Source organism: Anticarsia gemmatalis, chromosome 13 (genome assembly GCF_050436995.1).
Source record: "Anticarsia gemmatalis isolate Benzon Research Colony breed Stoneville strain chromosome 13, ilAntGemm2 primary, whole genome shotgun sequence".
NCBI lineage: Eukaryota > Metazoa > Arthropoda > Insecta > Lepidoptera > Erebidae > Anticarsia > Anticarsia gemmatalis.
In genome coordinates, this window is record NC_134757.1 from 8,902,116 (window position 1) to 8,922,816 (window position 20,701).

Consider the following 20,701-nt stretch of genomic DNA (forward strand, 5'->3'; position numbering starts at 1 on the left):
TATAATCAATGTACATCGTCAACCGTACTCAGCAAATGGCAACACACTGTTTCATTTAGTGCATTTTCCTTGTGTACCTATAACTCGTCCTTATATAAAGGGGAGTCTTCAAACTCGGGACCATTCAACCAGCAAATGGACTAATATCGTAACTTGAAACGACCGTCCCTTGACACCGTATAGTAAATCGTCATTTAGTCGTTTCGGCTGCTTAATGTGCCAAGTTTCAATTAAAAAGCCATCGGTGTGCCATATATGGGCCATTAGTTCTGATTATTAGCGAGGGTTTATTAATGTGGAGTGGATAATTTTATTAAGGTAATGAAGGTAATATCTTCACTGCGCTACACTTTGCATGGCACACGGAGATAATTTTGTAATTTTATTTGACTTTCTACTTATACGGCTTTCTGTTTAATTAGTTACGTCAATGTCGTTAACAGTGCTATGGGTTTTAGGAAATGTAAATGTTGACTTGCAATAAACGTATATTACGTTTTATTATCTCAGGGAGTTAAATTGAGCTACTATACGAAGGTATTTGTTAAACTCACATCATTGAAATCAAACCTACGGAACATTCAAATCAGTTTAGGCAAAGTAAAGAACAAGCACAAATTAATGAAAATAAAACACGGTTGAGAAGTTTCTCAACAAAATTTACAGCTAATAACGAATGTAATTTTGCGAAAATAATTCTAATAGAGCTGGGAGCACATAATGTTGTAAATAATAAAACAAAGCCTGCCCACGACCTCGTGGTGCGGTCGTGAGAGCGATCGTCCGGGCTAGTTCACAAGATAGAGCGCTACCATCTCTTTCTATATTATTAAAATAGATAAAGACGCACATAGCTTGATCATCGATTGCAAGGGGTAAAACTCTGTAGATTGCTATCTTCCAAAGTATTGACCGTTGGTGCATGGAAAATGATAAATCTGACATATCTTCGCTTTGTGTTATTGCGGTATATTTGAAGTTTCTTAGGTTATCGGACTGAGAAATCAAAAGGCACGATATTTTATTAGTAAGCCGCACTAAGGTGCTGTTATAAAATAAAGTGGACACGTATTTGAAAAAACATTAATTTTATTTTATACACATAGTTGATATTTAATTACAATTTATATCTCAAATCTGGCTATTGAGCCAGCTTTATATTTCAAGAATATTGAATAAATTGTCAATTACTAAAATAATTATACTTCAGAACATTACGCTACAAGTTTAAGAATTTCCGTATCATTAAAATGTGGTATTATAATTTTTATCTCATCATCAAAACTTAACTGCGTATCAGATTGAAGTGCGACGTTAGACAATAGTTTTTATGAGCACTTCCAGATAGTAACTGTCAGTACACATGCAATGCTAATATGTCTGAAACGGGGTCGCTCGCAATAAAAAACGTCGTTGACAGACAAATAAAATATACAAGCATCTTATAGATAAAATCCAAACGTTCGGAATAGTCGTAAAATATCAATATGCGTAAGGAATACTTTCCTACGAGCGAAGTTTGAAACACGACGAACAAGACGACAATATAAAGGGGAATAAATACCGCGTTAGCTCATAAATCATTTGTGAACATGTCCCACTCGACGACAAACACAGTTTCTTATATATTTCATTGTTGCCTTAGCGATTACGAAACTCGCATAAAAAGGGAGCGAAACACGGAACGACTTTTAGTCACCGAAATATGATACAAAGGGAGAAGAATGTAAGGGGAGTGATACGATTAAATAGCTATACTTATGTACGTGATACTCTCTCAGAATTGCAAGTGATATTAATAGTGGTGGAACCAATATGACAAAATTTGAAATGGAAGCTGCGAAAAGGCGGGACTTGAGCTCTTAAATCGTACAAAATGTTAATCCAACGGAAGGGAAAGAGGGATATCTACGTATTTTACTTTGCGAGAGTGAAATTAAAATCCACGTATTCGCTTCACAGAATGTTATGTTCGAAGGCTTTACTTTTGAAATATAGGTGAGGTCCAGTGAGGCGTTAAGCATTCATAGATTATATGAAGACAAGAGAAAATACTGTTATATTTCAATATGCATGTTCCATATTTATTTTTGTTGTATTTCACAACTTCTGCAATGACTCAATATAAAATATGCAGTTCTCAGTGAATAGCAAACAGCAATATAACAACGTGATAACTCATATTTCCTTATCAAATGAAAGCAATCTTTTATGGCACAATATTTTCAGAATTTCATTGCTTGTTGAAATAAAAAGAAAAAGTGTCTGTAAAAAGCTATGAGAAGTAGAGACCTCACTAACATCAATTCACACAAAAAGTGCTCTTACTATTTTATACTAGCTCCTAGTCGAGTGAATTTCATTACAGTAGCAAATATAGCCTGAAATTTCAACAGCGTTCCACTGCAGCAGCCGTTAAAGAAAATTTCCTTAAATAACTTCTGCAAGTTTCAACGTGACTTTGTAGCAATATTGTTACAATCTTGAAAAGAAAATGTTATTTATAAACCAAAAAATAAAAAGGTCTTACCTCTTAATTCGACAACGTAATCCAAAACTTTCGTCCTGAAACAAAAAAGACAACACTTGAGTTTCTTCAAATTAGAGAATTTCCTCAACACATTACGGCGAAGAATATTATTGTGTATACTTTTGAAAGGCAACAAAACTTCGTCAATTCCGCTAGACTATTACACGCGGCCTGAAAACGGCTTTCAGCCAATAACACTCACTAATGAAAGTGGACAAAGAATGGAGTACACCGCACCGTCTTACGTTACAGTTATGGAGCGTGCACATTTCGCTATCGCAATTTTATTACGACGAACTCCTTGCGTTGCCTTTGTTTCTTTTATATCAGCAGAAGAATTTATCGAATAAATACTTTAAACTTTTATATAGAACGGAATTTAGCAACTGAAGATATCTTCAGAAATGTATTGGTTGTTTTTGTTGACTTGCTTATAAAACCGGTTAAAAATAAGAAGCAAGATTCGAAGAAATCTGAAATGGTTCAATTTTAACATCTAAAGTATTCAAATCTTCTTAATATCGATAGCCTCACGGGAAATTCGTAGAGAACAATAATACGAAACAAGAATAGCAAATTAGACAAAGTAATCCCCAAGATACTCAAACAACTTTATTGTTTCGTAAACGAAATACAAATCGAAAAAACAGTTGGCCGAGAATATTAGGAACAATTTCTAAGTATGATAGAACTTCGCAACTTATTGGATCAAACTAACGCCCGTGAGGGGCAACTTTCCCCGACAGTTTATCTCATAATATCTCATAATCATGGCTAATTTGATAAGTCACTCGATGCCTTTATTCGTGTAATATTTTGATCTCGAGAGCAGCGATCGTAATGTAATCAATCTTGTCTAATTTTGCTGCAGTTTCTCTCTCGGGTTATTCCATCTCTCTATTAACGAACAGATCAATTTACGTTGGCTATCACTTTGAATCGGTAGCCAATATTTCATCTGTACCATCTTTATTCTATTTAAAGCGAAGAAAGGAATTGTTTCACGGAAGCATCCGTAGGGGATACGATTACGATGTTTTTATATAAATATGACTGGTTTTTGTGGAAATTGTAGTTGATTTTAGATACAAATTGAATTTTTATTTCAGTTAGAACTTTAATCGAACTAACTCACACTGCAATGAACATAAGTTACTAAAGCACACACGTTTCTGTTTGGCAGCGAATAGTTTCCGTCATCCTTTGACAACATTCCCTTTGATTCTAGGATTCTTTCACACATCTCCGTGTATCAAAACGGCCACCACGTTAAGCCTTCAAAGAAGTGACTTGTCAAAAGGCAACGGTATTGAAGTAAAGTTTTTAGTTCTGAGTCAAGTAGAAATGCTATGCAGTGGAAAATTGTATGTCAGTAAAAATATAGGTAAGTAGAAAATTAAATGTTTTGGTGAGCAAACGTAATGTTTAATGTTATCACGGATGCCTCTATTATATATTATTAAATATGTTATAACAACACTGACCTTTAATTTACATTAGTGACAAAACTAAATAGTTCATATAACCAATGAAAATGGATTAGATAGATACTTGTTCAAACTTAGCTTCATATTCAAAGCCTGACTTTCAACGTAAATCCAGATCCCTTTTCTTTACCTTTCGAGAATTTTTATTGGCCTAACTTATTTGACTTTTAAAATTTGAAAGCTCTGCCGCCAGAATCTTTCGAAGATACGAAGGTGAAACTTAGTCAACCTATTCTAAAAGAAAACTTGGCCTTGCATCTCTCTAACATTATACAGAACCAACATTGTTGAAAGAGCCCTCGAATAACAAGTTATGCTTAATAGTGAGATGACAATGAAAACAAAAGCAGCTACATTCTTTTGTTTCAAAGCTTAAATAAATTATGATTTTAAAAACAAGATTTCAGTGAGACAAAGAAATTCGTTTTAAGAGATGTAAAGAAAAATACGTGTTTAAAAAGGGGTGAAGAAAGAAAATGTCTAAATAAGAAAATATTGCATTTTATATTACGTGAGGCATGAAGAGAAGGGATTTTTAGCCAAGACACACCTGTTTCTTGAAGAGCTCATAAATAAAGTGGAAGAGCTAAACTTGCGGAAACATTTTCAGAGATCCATTCGCAAACAACATTTCGTGTGCAGAAGAAACAGATTCTGATGGTGAGAAAACACGTATGTTAGATGCAATGTGATGTTGGATTTGTAAGTTGAGTCAAATGCAAAAATATATATTATATACACTGTCAGTTGCGTTTTTATTATCAAGTATAGTAAAATTACAAGTGTTTAATTCATCATTAATTGACTAAAACCACTAGTGACCAATGAATATTTTCATACCTTAAAGTGCGATTACAAAATATGTGCTTTTGTTTACTTATTGTTGCTCGCAACAGTAACTATATCGAGAGCGACAAAGTTACGAGTCTGTTGAAAGAGTCTAAAGAATATAAATTTACGAAAAATCTTGTCAAGATTTCACCAGTTATGCAAATTGATACTTATCCAGAAGTAGTAAGACTAAAACTAGATATCCGTGAGAAAATTCGGGTAATAAAAAAACACATTATGAGATAATTCTACTATTGCCATTTACAGTTATTTCTGCTTGCTTAATATATTAAAATAATTGTTATTATAATTTGTATAAATATCACGTGTACAATGTACGAGGCATAAAAATACAATAAAATATAATCTTTACTATATACTCAAAGTGCATCATTATAATATATTAACGAGCAATTAACATAACTAATTGTAACTATCATAATAAAAACTTATTGAGTGAATATCAATCACAGTAAATTGTAATTGGAAACAATAAAAAAAAAAACCTTCATATCCGACACATTAAATTGGTATCTATTTCTTTTCATACAAAGCAAAAAAAAGCAATCTTAACCTGCAAATTCGCCCGGTAAAAGCCGTTCCAAGATCTTTATAGCGTCTTTTAGCCCATGAAAAAGCCCCTTTTTATCATTGATAATGTAGGTTTCTATTAACAAAAATATGCTCTCTTAAAGCCTCTCCAGAAAATACAGAGATTGCTCTATACAAACGATCAAACAAAGTTATCATAACACGTAAACAACATCTAAACGCCAAGGGAAAATAAGAAGATTATAATACTATTTGTTCGAAGAAAACAGAATTTACCGATAAAATACATTTCACAAGGAAAATAACTCATAATATTTTCTATTACCTCGTAAATAATTAAGTGTTTAGGTATTACTCGACCGTTGCGAGCGTAGTTTACCAAGTTTCCTGTTTTTATCAAACAAATGCGACATAGAAAAGCAAAAAAGTACTGCAGCAATAATATTTTATTTTCGTCAATAAATTCCAAAGGCCCGCCACTTCTATGGCCGTAGGAGTTAATCTTTTCCACGCAGTCACCTTTCTGGCACTTAACGGTATAGGACCTTCCCGAAAATCCATTGAATGTCTATTTTCTTGGTTTGATTTAGGATCTACATTAAGGATATAGCGTGGGAGCAAATAAAACTGATATTTCATATAGTATTGATGGAGGAATTAAGTACAGGGAAACTTTTATCCAACGGGAAAGTATTTTCTTTTGACCAAGCTTTAGTAACCTTTGTATACGTTTGCGTGCAGAACGTCAATAACGCTTCTTTGATCAATTTTAATACTGTTTGCTGTGTCGTTATGTCCCTTTACTGTGTATGTATGGTACAGAATTATGTCAACTAATGGAAAATACCTCACTAAGCGTACTTCATCCAAATTAAGTCAGTTTCATGCCTAACCTTCATTTAATTTAAGACTTCATTAATTTATAAGGGAACGTGATGTATTGCTTCATAAAAATTGTAAGCCATTCGATATAACTCCGGACGTATATCATTACGTACAATAATAAAAAATGCTATACAATTTTCATTAAACTTTTATCATTATCACACGCTACATACAAAATAATTACAATAAAAATGTAACTCGTCGCCTAGGGCATTTTCGTGTTATCGCCCTGTTAACATAAATGTTCATAACAACACATTCTGAAGTTATTTCTCGAGTAATAACAGCTCTCGAGCCAAACGATGTAAGCAGCTTTCATATAGTCAATCTTTTTAATGCAATCGCGCTATCGACGCCCGTACCGAGCAGGCAAAAATTTGCTGCAATTTTTCACGAAAACAAAAGAGCGCAAATTCCATTGCCAGTTTTCTCTACTAAGTTTTCAAGAAGCCTCGTATAAACGCTGCGGTGGATGTTAATCTCTTCCGTCCGATCGCTCTTTTCAGGGTTAATGGTGTGAGAGAGTCTTCGGTGTGAATTGCGATTACGAAAGATACTCACGTTCCAACACTGTCCCTTGAGTTTGCGTCTTAGTTCCATACTTTCTTTATTAGCAAAGAATAACAATTTTTCGTCTTTGTTTATACAATAACAAAAATATAGATTCAGTAAGAAAAATGAAAACAGAATTAAGCTTTAACTGAAACTCTATATCGTGACATACGCATGTCGATCATTAATAATTTACAATGAGAAAATAATTTCTGCTTAAAATGATTGTCTAAATCCTTTCAAAACACAAAAATTCAAATCAAACAATAGCATTAACTACTTTGAAAAATATGTACCAAAAACAAAGGCAGTCACCAAAGAAATAGAGTTTGATTATAAACTTTCTTACAACTTGCAAACAAAACATAGCAAGGGGAGCTTGTGTAAAGAAACAGAGCGTTGCTTGTTGTCATGATATTATATTATCGTGGTGCAAGAAGTCACGTTGACCGCATGAAATGTCTAGTGACAAATTAAATGAATTTACCGGCTACAAACTTAGAGCGCTGATATATGCTGTGCTCTTTGCAAGCTTTCTAAGTGTGAGGACAAATGCGAACGTTGCTTACTTTTATGTTAGTTACAAGTTTATTTTGTTGTATTTATGATTCGTACGGTAAAGTACCTTGACCTTTCGAGTAAAAGATATCAAGCAAACGTTTTGGGCAAATATTTTAGAATGATCATTCTCTGTATTCAAGACTGTACAGTATAAAAGCTAAAAATCATTACAAAGTTAGCGTGCGTTATCAAATATCTAGTAATACAGAACTACATTATAAATAATCCATTAGTCAGACTTCAATCAAGTTGAGTAGAAAATTACATTTAATCACGATTAGAAACCAGCCTAATAGAATTAATAAAAGAAAATAATTCCATATTTAGTACTGGTATAAAGAAAGACAACGATCATCCATATATCTCGAGCTAGACGGGTGAAAATCTTTGACATTTGCTTCTAGCAATCGGTATAGTGCCTATAACGACAATTTATGACGACTGGTCTATAAGTTAAAAGTTTCTCCCTTGGGTCGTGGAGGTCAGACGGCGATCTTCGTTCAAATGCCAGTAATCAGCCGCATCAGGTTAGACTGGAAGCTGTTTGAGAAAAAGGCAAGACAAGACGTAGATGTGAAATCGTTTTACGGCATTTGAATTCTGTTTATGTAATTGAAATTGTTGGAGAGCTGTTAACGTGAGAAAGGCTAAAACTTTTTGTTGAGTCTTTATATTTTTTACATTATTTGCGATACTTATCGCGCTCATTAATTTCAATCAGCTATATGAAGATAAAACCGCTGTTTTTCTTTTCTGACTGCTGACGAATAAAGTTAAACCCTTTTTTTGATTCATAAAATACCAATATACTCGTAATAGTTATGGTCAATACTTACAAACTTAGAAAACCAAAAATGCATAGAAGATCACTCAAAATAAAGTTTATAGCTAAAACATAAATAAAATAAACGTTACCAACTTAATATTGTACATGTATAGCTTTATAATTAAGTAGCAATCGTGTTCAGCAGAGCGGGTCAAGGTGGGTTTTGAGCTAAAACTGGATATTGACATGTAGTTAATACCGCTTTACAGCTACACGACAAACGATGATTGCCTGACAAAGCCTCGTTCACAAGCACTAAAAAGTTCTTTGTACGTTTCTTAGACTAAGCAATAAACTTTGTAGCTGGTACCGAACATTTACTTTATTACCTTAGTAATTAGGTGGTGGTAAAGATACTTTTTGTGACAGAAATAGTAAAATTTATATTCTAGGAAAACTGCTAAGCATTTTGCTTGTGCAATGTGAAATTGATGGTGTTGACGCAAGTTTCTCAAATGGCGTGATAATTTAAGTTGACATTTTAGTTTAGTAAGTAGTGCTATTTAATCTTCATGAAAAGTATTAATCATTTCACAAGTTTAGCCTAAAGATACAATTTCAGATTACACCACAAACAAATTCTCCAATCTCATTGAGGTGTACTAAGTTATCACTCAAATAATTATACTACTCCATCTTCCCCGGGGACCTCTATAGGCATATAATTGAAATCAAACCGAACCAGGAGTGATACTTGTCCCGTGTAACTCAATTACAAGCGGTATTGAATGTAAATCGATGAGAATTTACTCAACAAGTGCCCAGCGGCCGTACGGCGACCGCAACTTGTTCGTGTAATAAATACTTACCACTTTCATTGCATAGACATGCAAATGTAATGATCGCACACTTGGAGGGCTACGATTTATGAGTGTCATCGTCCTATTGCTTATAGGGTGGTAGGGCTGGCGCGTTGAGGAAAATGAACGATAAAAATTATATAAAAACGCGTCCAATCGCTGATTGAAAAAGCCTCTCATCATTCATCATTATTCATCATTAATTGCAACCACGAGTGCATAAAGTTTAATAGAAAAAGTTACCTATATTACTAAGGGTATGTTATTTCAGAATACCTGTGACTCTTTTTCCACATTTTGTTTTACCGATACAAAAATCCTTAAATCCGTAGAAGGATTAAAACGAAAACAGAATACGCGTATACGTCAATCATGCAACATCCCTACGGTTCAATGAAATGCTGACAACACGTTCCCATTTTACGGCTATCCCGAATTTGCAACAAAATAAACCATGACTGGCGACAAATCGACGCGGTCTGTCGTAGATGAAGTTTTTGACAGCCACTTTGTACCAGGATTGCGTAAACGAAATCGCGTTTCAAAAGAGGAATATTCAGCTTTTGCCAGCGATTTGTATGGGGAAAATTCTAGACTAGATCGGCTTTTTGGTGAATTGAGTACAGTATATTTTGCATTAAAGATTTACGTCTATCCATAGATACTGATCTCAGTTGATAGGCCACTTAGTCAGCTTAAATATTGAAAGTACTTTGAATTTTTTAGAGCTTGAGCCCGGAATTTCCTTCTGAATGGTTTTATAGAATTTAATTTAAGAAACAATATTTTTACCATACATTTTCTTTGAAAAAATATTGATGTGAGACTCGTGTAAAGAACGGAATAGGATTTGTATACAGTTGAAACATATATATAGTTATAAGAGCAATTAGGTTCTTAAATTGTTTAAGAGTGAATACTGTCTATACATTAAGTTTCTTGATTCGAATAGGGTCGGCAATGTTGACCTCTGAGTACACGCTTAAAACACTTGCTTGCGCTCGACGTCGCGACGAGCCAATTAGTGTTACCTTCCAAATAAACAACAAACTGCTAACTGGCAAGATACTTCGACAAATATTACGTCAACTTCCAAACTCTCGAGTGCGTATCGGTGACACTTAACCAGGAGAAATTTATGACGTAAATTGAAACAAAACCATGTCAAGTTCGGCCGAGATTTAAAACCATTCGGTTCGTGGAAAATTTATATTTTATACTTTTAAGCCGAATAGATTGGGTCTCCCAAAATTTCCACGCACAAAGTTTTATATAGCAGTCATGAATAAACGATAGTTACTATAAAAATATTGATTTTAGGATAGTTGAAAACAAAGTTGGGAAAAAGAAGCCACTTCTTTACGAAAATATAATCAATTTGAAAGTCCATTAATAAATAATAATGCTTAATGAACAATGAAACAGCCAAAACCATATTCGACAGTTCATTAACTACGCCACGATTCGTAGCAAACTTATTCAACTTCAATTAAGATACACGTGTACATTTTAAATTAACAGCTTCGTAAAGTAATGGACTTGACTTAGAAACAATTCCAAATTTTATACGGAAGTCGACTGACAAGAGAGATTGCTGTAATATTATGAAACACTTACAAGTTTACACTGATTAAGTTATTTGAGGGCATAGTACGGCTATTATTATTATATTCCGCTTTCTCGCATTCAAAACTTCCTTGCTTGCAGATGATATTTGCATGAACTAATAACTCTCCCAGTAATATAACTTTGTATGCAAGTTCCCTTATCAAGCGCAGCACCATACTTGTCAGTTCAGACGGAACCCCTGAACTTAATCGCTCGCGGCGAACCACTTGACGGGTGAGATTCCAACTTCACAATTTTATTCAAATCGACCGTTCAAAACCCTATCTAAATTGACATTTCATCAGCGTAGAAGGTTGGAAAGCCACGAAGCCACGTCACAAAATCCACCAGAAGATAAATCAATTGATTGACATAATATCCCAAAGACGTTGGGTCCTCTAATCAAAGAGCGGTGCGGGGGTGAAAAGAGAACCAAGCCGATTAACTATGGGAGGTCGGATTGGAGGGAAATGATTAAACGCGGAATTAGCGGCGATAAGGAAGTGCCAGCTTTCCTTGATTGGCAATATTTTGATCCCATCTTTGAACAGTTTGATCAGCCGCTGTAATTTACGTACAGCCGTTTTTCATCTACCAAATAACCCTACTATCCTACAACTATATACAAAAGCAGAACAAAGTATGTATGTATTCAGTTAAGCATGTTCAGATTAAGATTGTCTGCTACATTATTCATAATCCCTAGGTTCAAAGCCATTTCTAGTTATTCCATAGGCTAGAAGGTGATTACCGATCTAATGCAACTAAGTCCTTTCTTGTCCTCGCATAATATAAGCAGACGTCGAGGGAATATACCGTTCACAAAGGGAAACCTTACGATAATAAATTGATATCGTTGACAATAGGATTACTACGAATATATGTGTCGAAATGGTTCGACTTCGTAGACGTTTGTGGTAACGTGCAAGTGAAACCTGGATTAAACTGAAGATAATATAACCTATCTAGATTTTGAGGAGAATTTTGGAATAATGGGATTATCTTATTTGCCGCATGTATCGTCATAAAACTGGACTCAATCCAGGATTAAACAGTTAGGCCAACCTCATCTATATCACGAAACTAAAACCGAGGCTTAAAAAAGTTGCATAAAAATTTCATTTAATCTCCGTCATGGAAAAAACTGTTACAGTGCTTCAAACTGAACATCAAAAATGTACTGGGGCATAACAAAAAATCTAATCCATTTGGAAGCTAAACAATATTTGTAGGTGCAACATACCTATCCAAATATTGACGTGAAAGTTATTGAAAGTATTAAAATTCAATTTGGTACCAACACCTAGTACACGGTCGATATTCACCATGATTCACATCGTACGCAAGGGAAAAAATACCAACCGTTCACCCGAACTTCATTGGCAAACAATTCGACCCGTGCTCGTGAGCGTTACCGACTCGGTGGGGAAAAAAATTGAAATAGGCTAGTCGACAACGCACGCACAGAAAACACGACGGGGACTTCCGTTCGCACGCAAAATAAAATTCACTATTCCGATCTGACATCGATGCGCTCTGCCATACGGCGTATCGCATACACTTACTGGCAAATAAACTACACCCACGGCTCAAAACAATATTCGCAGTTATTGCGTAAACTCGTCCCACATTGTTCGCAGTAACGTAGTTCCGAACGTCCGTGTTGCTCGTAAATCATGTAGGTAATTTAAATTTTGTCATTAGAGGTAAACTTATGTTATTTTGCACCGAAACGTGCACCTGTGGTGAGAGATAACATGTGACATAAATCAGAATAATGGCATATGAAAAGGAAATTTGTTGCAGTCGACGTACACAAATCTAGTAAAAATTGGGCTGTGAAATAAAATGGTAATTTAACGATTTTGCGATTAAATTTACGAGACGTAATGTGTAGTATTATTTCGTATATACACGTCGTATACAAGTGTGGGGCTGTATTTAATCGCTTCATTTAACGGTGTTCCCGTGTGCACGGCCGCGAGTGTACAATACATGCGGGTTGGGTGCGCTGCGTTTTATAGCCGAGCCATGTATCAAAGTTTCGCGAGCGGTCTGAATATCTACCAAGAGTCAGGACCTCCCGTCGACAATACACGACCAGACTTTACGGTGAAAATTCACAAAACTTTAGTTCAAAATTAGTTTGTGTATACCTTTCTAGTGGGTCGTTACCGGAACTCGCGATTGTGCCGAACAGAGTGCAGCGCTATGTTAGGATGGCGAGATTTCTTTTTAGTGCTGTGATAGCATCTTTTCTGTTTATTTTTCACAATACACAAACCTAATCTCAGTTAGAAAGTATGAAAACCAGATCATAAAAGTTTGCCACCGTTACAGTATGAGAAGTAGTTGTATTCAAGTCTTTTGTTTCGTGATAACAAAACATGCACGTTGGGTGGAGTACAACTAGAAATATTGCCGTAAGATAGCTTTCTAGAACCTTCTGTGAAAATGTAAAGGCAGAACAATAAATGCATAATATTCTGACAGTTACTCATAAACTTGTTCAACAAGACGAGTTATAGTTGTCTAAGCAGTGATAAAATAAGAAATAGCGATCGACCAATCAGAAAAGAAATATCGAAATTTCATGCCGACTGTACAAATTAATTCGAAACGAAATTCTGACAATAATAACTATTGTAAAGCACCTTAATCCAGATAAGACAAGTTGAGTCTAATTAAAAAGATCCTCAGTTTCGTACTCCGAAATATTAAACGAAACTCAAGACACGGAGTCTGATACAATTTAATCGGATACAAGGCAATTTAGTTGTTATTTCCTTAGTAATAAGATTCAGAGACGTGATAAGGATGGAGTAGGCATTGTAAGCTGCCAGGAACAGTAACGGAGAGAACGCCAGCGGAAAGGCAAGCGCTTGAAGCGATGTAGCCATAATTTGCGTCGTCTCATCAGAATTACTGAGCCCGCTCGAGGTAATCTTCACAAAACTTCATTTTAGTCAAGTGAACGCGAATTATATCCTTTTGAGAATGTAAGGCGACTAACTTTTGTGCTTACCTATTTTCCATGATACGATCATTTTCTAAAACTTTTTCGATAAGTTAATAGCTTAATATTTTTTATGTTCCCGAATATGTACAAAGTTTTATAAAAGTTAGATAGGTAGAAGGAGAAATATTTACTTTCGTGTTACGAATAACGATGTCTTTAAGAAGCGAAACATTACGTAAATCAAAACGATAACGAGATTTTCCTTAAATTTATGTTACTGCTTATGGCGGCATTATAAGAATATACCACCCTAAAAACTGAGAAAATGTGAAAACTAAGGTAAATTTTCTGTTATATATAAAGATATTAGCATTATAGTTCTTTGTTGAAAAACTTAATATATTTAACTAAAACAAAATATCTTATTACAAACTATATTCCTATGCTACGATTGTATTGCTCGTAGAAAAGAAAGGTCAACATTTCAACAATCACTCAGTAAGCAAATGTACTAACAATTCACGTAAAACACGCTTCCAGTTTTCCTAAAGTGTATCGCAAAACCACAAAATAAGATTACCAAACGTTTTCAACGAATTCGTACTACGTTGGCCAGTTTTACGATTACGACTGTTGCACTAAATAAAACCGTAATAAGATTTTCTCGTCCATCAAAAACCAAATAAACTTTATGGCAACGGTCTAAAATACAATTTCCTTTGTAACTATTTATATACAAGTGTAAAATAATAAGAATCGAACAGTAGTAAAACACTCATAATCTCAACGGCTCGGTTTTAAAACAAAATGTAGGTTTAGTTTAGTTTCAAACTAAGTTATGTGTGACATACATAAACTGACGTCACGAACATACTACTGTATGAAATGTTTCGTGACATAAAACTGCATTCTCGTAACTACTGTTTCCGAGAACTAGAATCTAGATGAACTTTTGACTCAAGAAGTATCCGAGTACGTGTGCAAAAAAGTTAGACTCACTTCAGACATTTTTTTAACAAAACGTGAATCAGATTGTTTCTTACCGACTCTTTTTGAAGGCGTCAGTCGGTCTCACTGTACATTCGCTTTATTAAGCATGTATGCAATGCGTACAATCATATTATCAACATTTTTAATATTAATAAAAGCTGTCTAGATCATCTCATAAAGTAAATAAGATATCTACTAGACACTTATTACTTTTTCACACAAGAATATTCTGCTTAGCTGGGAAATTATACAGATAGTTTTGGGGCAAAATACATTTGACCTTCTAGAAAATCTTTTATAAGCGAGAATATCAGCTACATCATGTACATTGTAGCTACCTAAGCAAAATTCATCGCACATTGTCGAAGTTCATCCATAATGAAACTGTTATCCTGACGTAGCTCGTGTTTTCTTTGTACTATCGTATAAAAGGGCCCACTTTGATCCCCTTAGTTCGGCAGAGGACCAGTGGCAACAATCCAAACTATTCACGATAAAAGGGGTTAAACTAAAAATAGGTATCTACATAAACCTTTGGATACAAGATTTTCAATGTAATGTAAGAGCGAGAGCGCGATATTATTAAAAAGAATAAGTAACCAGACGTTTTCTAAGAGTTTTTTCTTGACCTCATATTTATGTCACGTTCTGTATCATAAAATGCTTTTGACAATATCATGTCACATTAAATACATTTCGTCTGCGTTGAAACTGAGCTCAACAAACATCAATAATTCATTGACACGACCAATAAAAGCTGTCCGTGAAATGAGTTTTAAAATTCATATCTCATTTCATATTGTAATTTTTTGCAATTAAAACTTTCCAGACTTTTAAGCGGTAAAAACCTTTTGTGAAATACGAGGACCATCCTTTATTGCTACGGCTACAGGCCTACAGGTCTATTATTTTTACTGTCGTCAAATTAAATGCTGTAGCATGTTGTAACTTCAATTATGTTAAAGAAACAGACATGCGTGTCGCCTCAAGCAACGAATGTTTTTAATAAAATTGTTATTACTTCATAAACGAAGAAAGAAATTAATAAAAGATTTGAAATTACGACTGCAAAAATAAAAAAGAAAAACACAAATGCCACCATAAACACTGGTTCTTGGCACGATATTCCGGCCAGCGAGGTACATTTTGCACTTAGTTGTGGCCAAAGGAAAATAGGGCAGGGAATTTCTACACAGAAATTTAGCAGTAAACGCCACATTGCGTACCGCGGGATTTCTTTAATTTGTCCATACAATATTGTAACTAAAAAGTGGGGCCTTAGAAGTGTTACTAACGGCAAGTTTCAGCGGATTTTTCCTGAAAATTTTCCAAAAAACTGTCTTAGTTTCGTTTGATATTTTTCTGCTTCCCCAAATGTAGGTATTATTATTACCTCTCTCAAAATTTTAGACTCATAAATGCTTACACACACGTGAAATTTGGAGTTCCGCATCTACCTACAAATTAATTTGTTCATGAAGCTCTAAGGTAATTGTCATATTTACTCCCCAGCCAAAACTTGCTCTAGCGTAAGCACACCCGCTCCCCCGTAATTAGTGTTCTCGATATACTTTCAGGTATAACCTTACGCAAATTGCGGGTCGATTAAACTTCCCGCATTAATAACTCAAATTATAATTACCAGAAATTCAGAGTTGAATTCTTAGGCGTAACTTGAGATGGAGAAATTATAATGGCTGAGTACCTGACTTTGTATTAAAATTGACTCAGAAAATCCCAAAATACGAAAAATTTCATAGGTTGATGAGAAGGTAAACCAATTTATTTAACGCACATATTTTATAAAACAAGAAGTCGAATTTAATCTGTAAGATTTACTTCTTCTAAAGTCACAGATGCTTTCGAGCAGTTGGAATAACTTTGACCCTAGGTCGACCAGTCAACATTCGAAAGTAATTTGATTTGATCTTATGATAGTAAAACCAATCCATTAAATTTGCAGCTAGTAAACTAACAATTACTTTTTGCTTGTAAAATCGGTGTAAACTTATTGGAGACATTAAATTACAAGTAATTTATCAAAGTGAATCATCAGAATTTAGTGCGACGTAAAATATGTTTAGTAATGAATAATGGAGCAAAAACGTTTAAATAGATTCTCTTTGAGAACATTTTTTGTTGTAAACGACTCCGGTAAGTTTAATGTGAATTTTATTGATTATAAATTGTAACTGGAGTTTGAAATATGATACGGAGAATGAAAAATATGTATGTTGGACATAAGTCTCAGCGTAGAGCTAAGTCGAGACTGAATTGTCTGACATAGTCAAGTTTTCTTGTAGGTATTAGACAAGTTTGTCTACGAAACTTCGTGTTAGTAGTGTGCGCATCTCCATATACTTTCTGTCCGTCTTTAGCCAGCCTACTAGCACGATTCTCTCCCACTATCGACTATCAACAGCCGGCAAACTATAAATTTTGTATAAAAATCTAATCAGCGCGTAGGAACTATTTTTGCAGAACATTTTAAATGTCAAACTCTCGATACTCAATAGTACCGATAGTAGAGAATCGCGGTCCGCGTTTAGCCTAAAACGAAGATGTTTGCGGAAAAAATAAAAACGTTCCATTTTCTCTTGAGCAGTAAAGTCGTAGATACATAACACACTTAAGCTATCGCTACACTACGCACGTAGGTCACAAAGTCAATAAATGTTAGTGGAAAGTGCAAATACAATGAAAGAGCAAACAAATGTGACGTCACGAACGGCACGCGTGCTATTGACACATGTTTCCCTGGAAACGTTTTTTATTGAATATGATTTTTTTCCTACATTTACATGCTCAGGGTGTGTTCAAAGAAAATGGGTTTTACCCATCACTTACTCAATCTATTCTAATGTAGTTAGTTGTTAAGTCTACAACTGAATAAGCTTCTTTTCTTTGGCTATTATGATTAAATGGTTAAACTACTTCATGGATATGACATTTGCACAACTCGATGAATGGTACACGGAAGAAAAGTTTCTTAAATTAACAAAATTATAAAATATATCTAGTTTATCACTTCCCCGTTGCTAAACGATGTTTTTTTCTCGATACAAGAATCCACTCTCATTTCCAGTTAGGTCATGATTCCACCAGCGTGCCAAACGCGGGTTGGATTGAGCAAACAAAAGTCACACATGTTCTTTCAAAATCGTGTTAAATACCGCGCTAGCATTCATGTTCGTGAACGTATCAATTGTTGAAAGAGTGCACGGAACCAATATTTTTTTGCAAATAAACACTATGTTATTTTATATTCTATAAAAAACCTAACGTTTGTAAATTACATAGGTGACGACTGAAAGCTAATATTATGGCAACTACGCTAAATGCCCATTGCATTCGTGACCGTTAAGGCACCGGACTGTTACTACTTCCGTGCAGTGATATGTGGGACTACGTTCAAATATTTCTTTGTAGTTTTGAATAAAGTTATTTGCAAAAATTGGTGGAAAATTTTTGATATTTTAATCTTTCCAAATTTTAAAGACCCATAAAATTAAGAAAAATTATAACAGACAATTTATTATTTTTTTGCGTGGATATTGAACCAAAAACTTTCTTCGTAGCTCATTATAGCAACACCCAGCTTAAGCGCTGCGCTACGAAAATTACGCAAATCATACTTATCATTTAATATTGAGACATAAAATAATACTTTCAAATCGGTGGTTTATTTTTTTTTATAATTTACTTTATCTTTGTTTCGACATTTCCATAAAAGATGATTAGGTAAGCAAGCTTAAAACTTTTTCAGCTTTGTGTGCATAAATATTTACGAGAAACCGTTCGGTGGATCGTTTCGCGTGGGTGTACAAAATCGGCAATATCTAAACATGAATGTTGCAAGTTGTTAAAAAAAAAACTTCGGCCGCACCTGATCAGCATACGCGAAACGACTGTTATAGACCAGTGACGTGGCGATGTTTATCGATGAAATTGGTTAGCTTGTTGCAATTCTACTTAAGTACTCACGCTCAATTACTGGACTAGAACAGGCGCTATATTTACCTGAAACGAAAAATACATTTGTTAAAAACTGATAGGAAGCATCGTAACAGAGTATCATCACGTGTTTTATTTTTGTATTTTACAGGAAAATAACGCAGGAAAGAATACTCTGGAAATGAAACTACTATACTAAATATGTTAAGTAAAACAAATAGTCCACGATTTCCTAATCCTGGTATATTTCCTTCTCAAATTGGATCAGCAGTAATAGGAGAAATTTAAAAACGAACGCCGCGCTTTCTCAGATATTTTCACGTTCGAATATGAATGGAAATCTATAGCAACATTCCAATAGCATCCAATTTCGTCCAAAACAGTTTCATGTGGATTCACATTGAGTCAGCAACGCCAACACTATTATGCTAAACGGAATAACGGAGGTATCGAAGCTGTTGCGAGGTCCACACGTCCATGATGAGATGACACTCGTTTTACGACCGGCCATTCGCAATCCGACTAGATTCCTGACGCAAACGCAACAACATCTAGTGTTTATGTTTTTGTTTTACTATCTATACAACTATATACGTGTAGCGATGCTCAGATAAAATTGTAATGCACGTACACAAGTTCTACACTCGACAGTTCAAGTTGTAAATTTAACTGCTTGTTTGCAACTTGTTATGCTTCTGAAATGTTTTGTGTCTTGTTAGGGCTTTTCAAAACTTGTCTAGATCTTTGAATAGCCGCTAGATTTCAAAGAAAATACATTTTGGAACAAGAGAAGAATATTTTACGTCAGCAATTTAACGTCAAAGGAGCATGCAGAAAATCCAAGAGTCAGAAAACTTTAAAGGAGTTGTTTGTTAGTATGAAATGGTATTATTGCAGTTTGAAGAGCACTCTGCCGAGAACATTGCAGTTATAGCAACTGTAAAAGGAAAGGATGATATTACCAAAGCGGTCATTTCTAGATGGGAATCTGCTAGATTTCTTGCGGTAACCAAATAGGTATTAAACTAGTTTTCAACTAGATTTCTGCTGAGTTATGATAATCTTGTTCAGTTAAAGCGAAGAACTCTTTACTTGAATGCAATTTGAAAAGAAAAATACTTTTGTATAGAACTGTATCGTAAATACGTATCGAGCCTTATTCCGTACAAAATATTCACACTGGCACTCCGTACTTACTTATTCCGCAAAACTGTACCAATTCCGCAACATACGGTAGCATCATTTGTAACAGCGAAGGTTGCGTGTCCTATTCAGCATTAGCGAGTCCTACCACGCCCGAGCGAATGTCCCGAAATTCTGACGTCACATTTCCGGGCCGGCGGCACAATTTAGTTACGGAAGTGCACCAGCCCCGTCCGGCCGATATTACCACACGACCACTGGTGAACCTAGTACCTGCTAATCCTATTTTTGTTAACCCGATTCCGTTTTAGTTTAGGTCTGGACTTAATCGAATTATCGGATTGTTGGTTTTGATGACATGTCGAATAAACTATTGCACACCTTTGCATTTAAATATTTTGTTACAGTTGAAAATAATTTGTCAGCTCAAACGGCCTATCCACTCCCTATTTTCTGGTACTAAACTACAAATCGGTTTTGATTTATTCTGAGAAAAATTACGTGTTTAATCCACCGCGTTTAATAAAAAGCTTTAATAAATTATTCACGGTTCTAGTGTTCCTATGTACTAATTAAATCTGAACAAAACAATTACGATAAGCCAAGCCGTAACATATTGTTGTACAAATCAACTAACATTATTCATTTTGGGCTATTCTTGCGTTCATAAATATTATTTTCTTTTGCGTCATTTTTTGTGGCTAAAACAAAACATCTGTGTATACGAAGTTGTGTGACGATTGTTTTCGTTAATACCTATTGTCCTTGGTTATATTATTTTCCGTCTTTCAAATATGACAGTAATCTAATACTTTAAGAAGGAATATATTAACTGCTTATAAATTGCAAAGTTAACTTTATAAAATGAAATATAAACGATGCCACGGAGGCACAATCATATACGCTATTTATGAAATATAATCTAAGGCATATTAGAGGTACAATGTGACGTAATTATTCGCTAAAGTATCAAATGACTCTATAATATAGCACAATACAAAATATGAATATAATAATATTCTA

General features: G+C 34.7%; 1 protein-coding gene across 1 annotated transcript in view; it reads right to left on the minus strand.

Moving 5' to 3' along the window:
• LOC142977757 (uncharacterized) overlaps positions 1–20,701 on the minus strand; it is a 124,778-nt gene that overhangs the window by 31,487 nt on the left and 72,590 nt on the right. Inside the window, exon 4 of the mRNA XM_076121843.1 lies at positions 2,531–2,565. Within this exon, the coding sequence (XP_075977958.1) occupies positions 2,531–2,565 (35 nt within the window). The remainder of the gene's footprint in view (positions 1–2,530; positions 2,566–20,701) is intronic.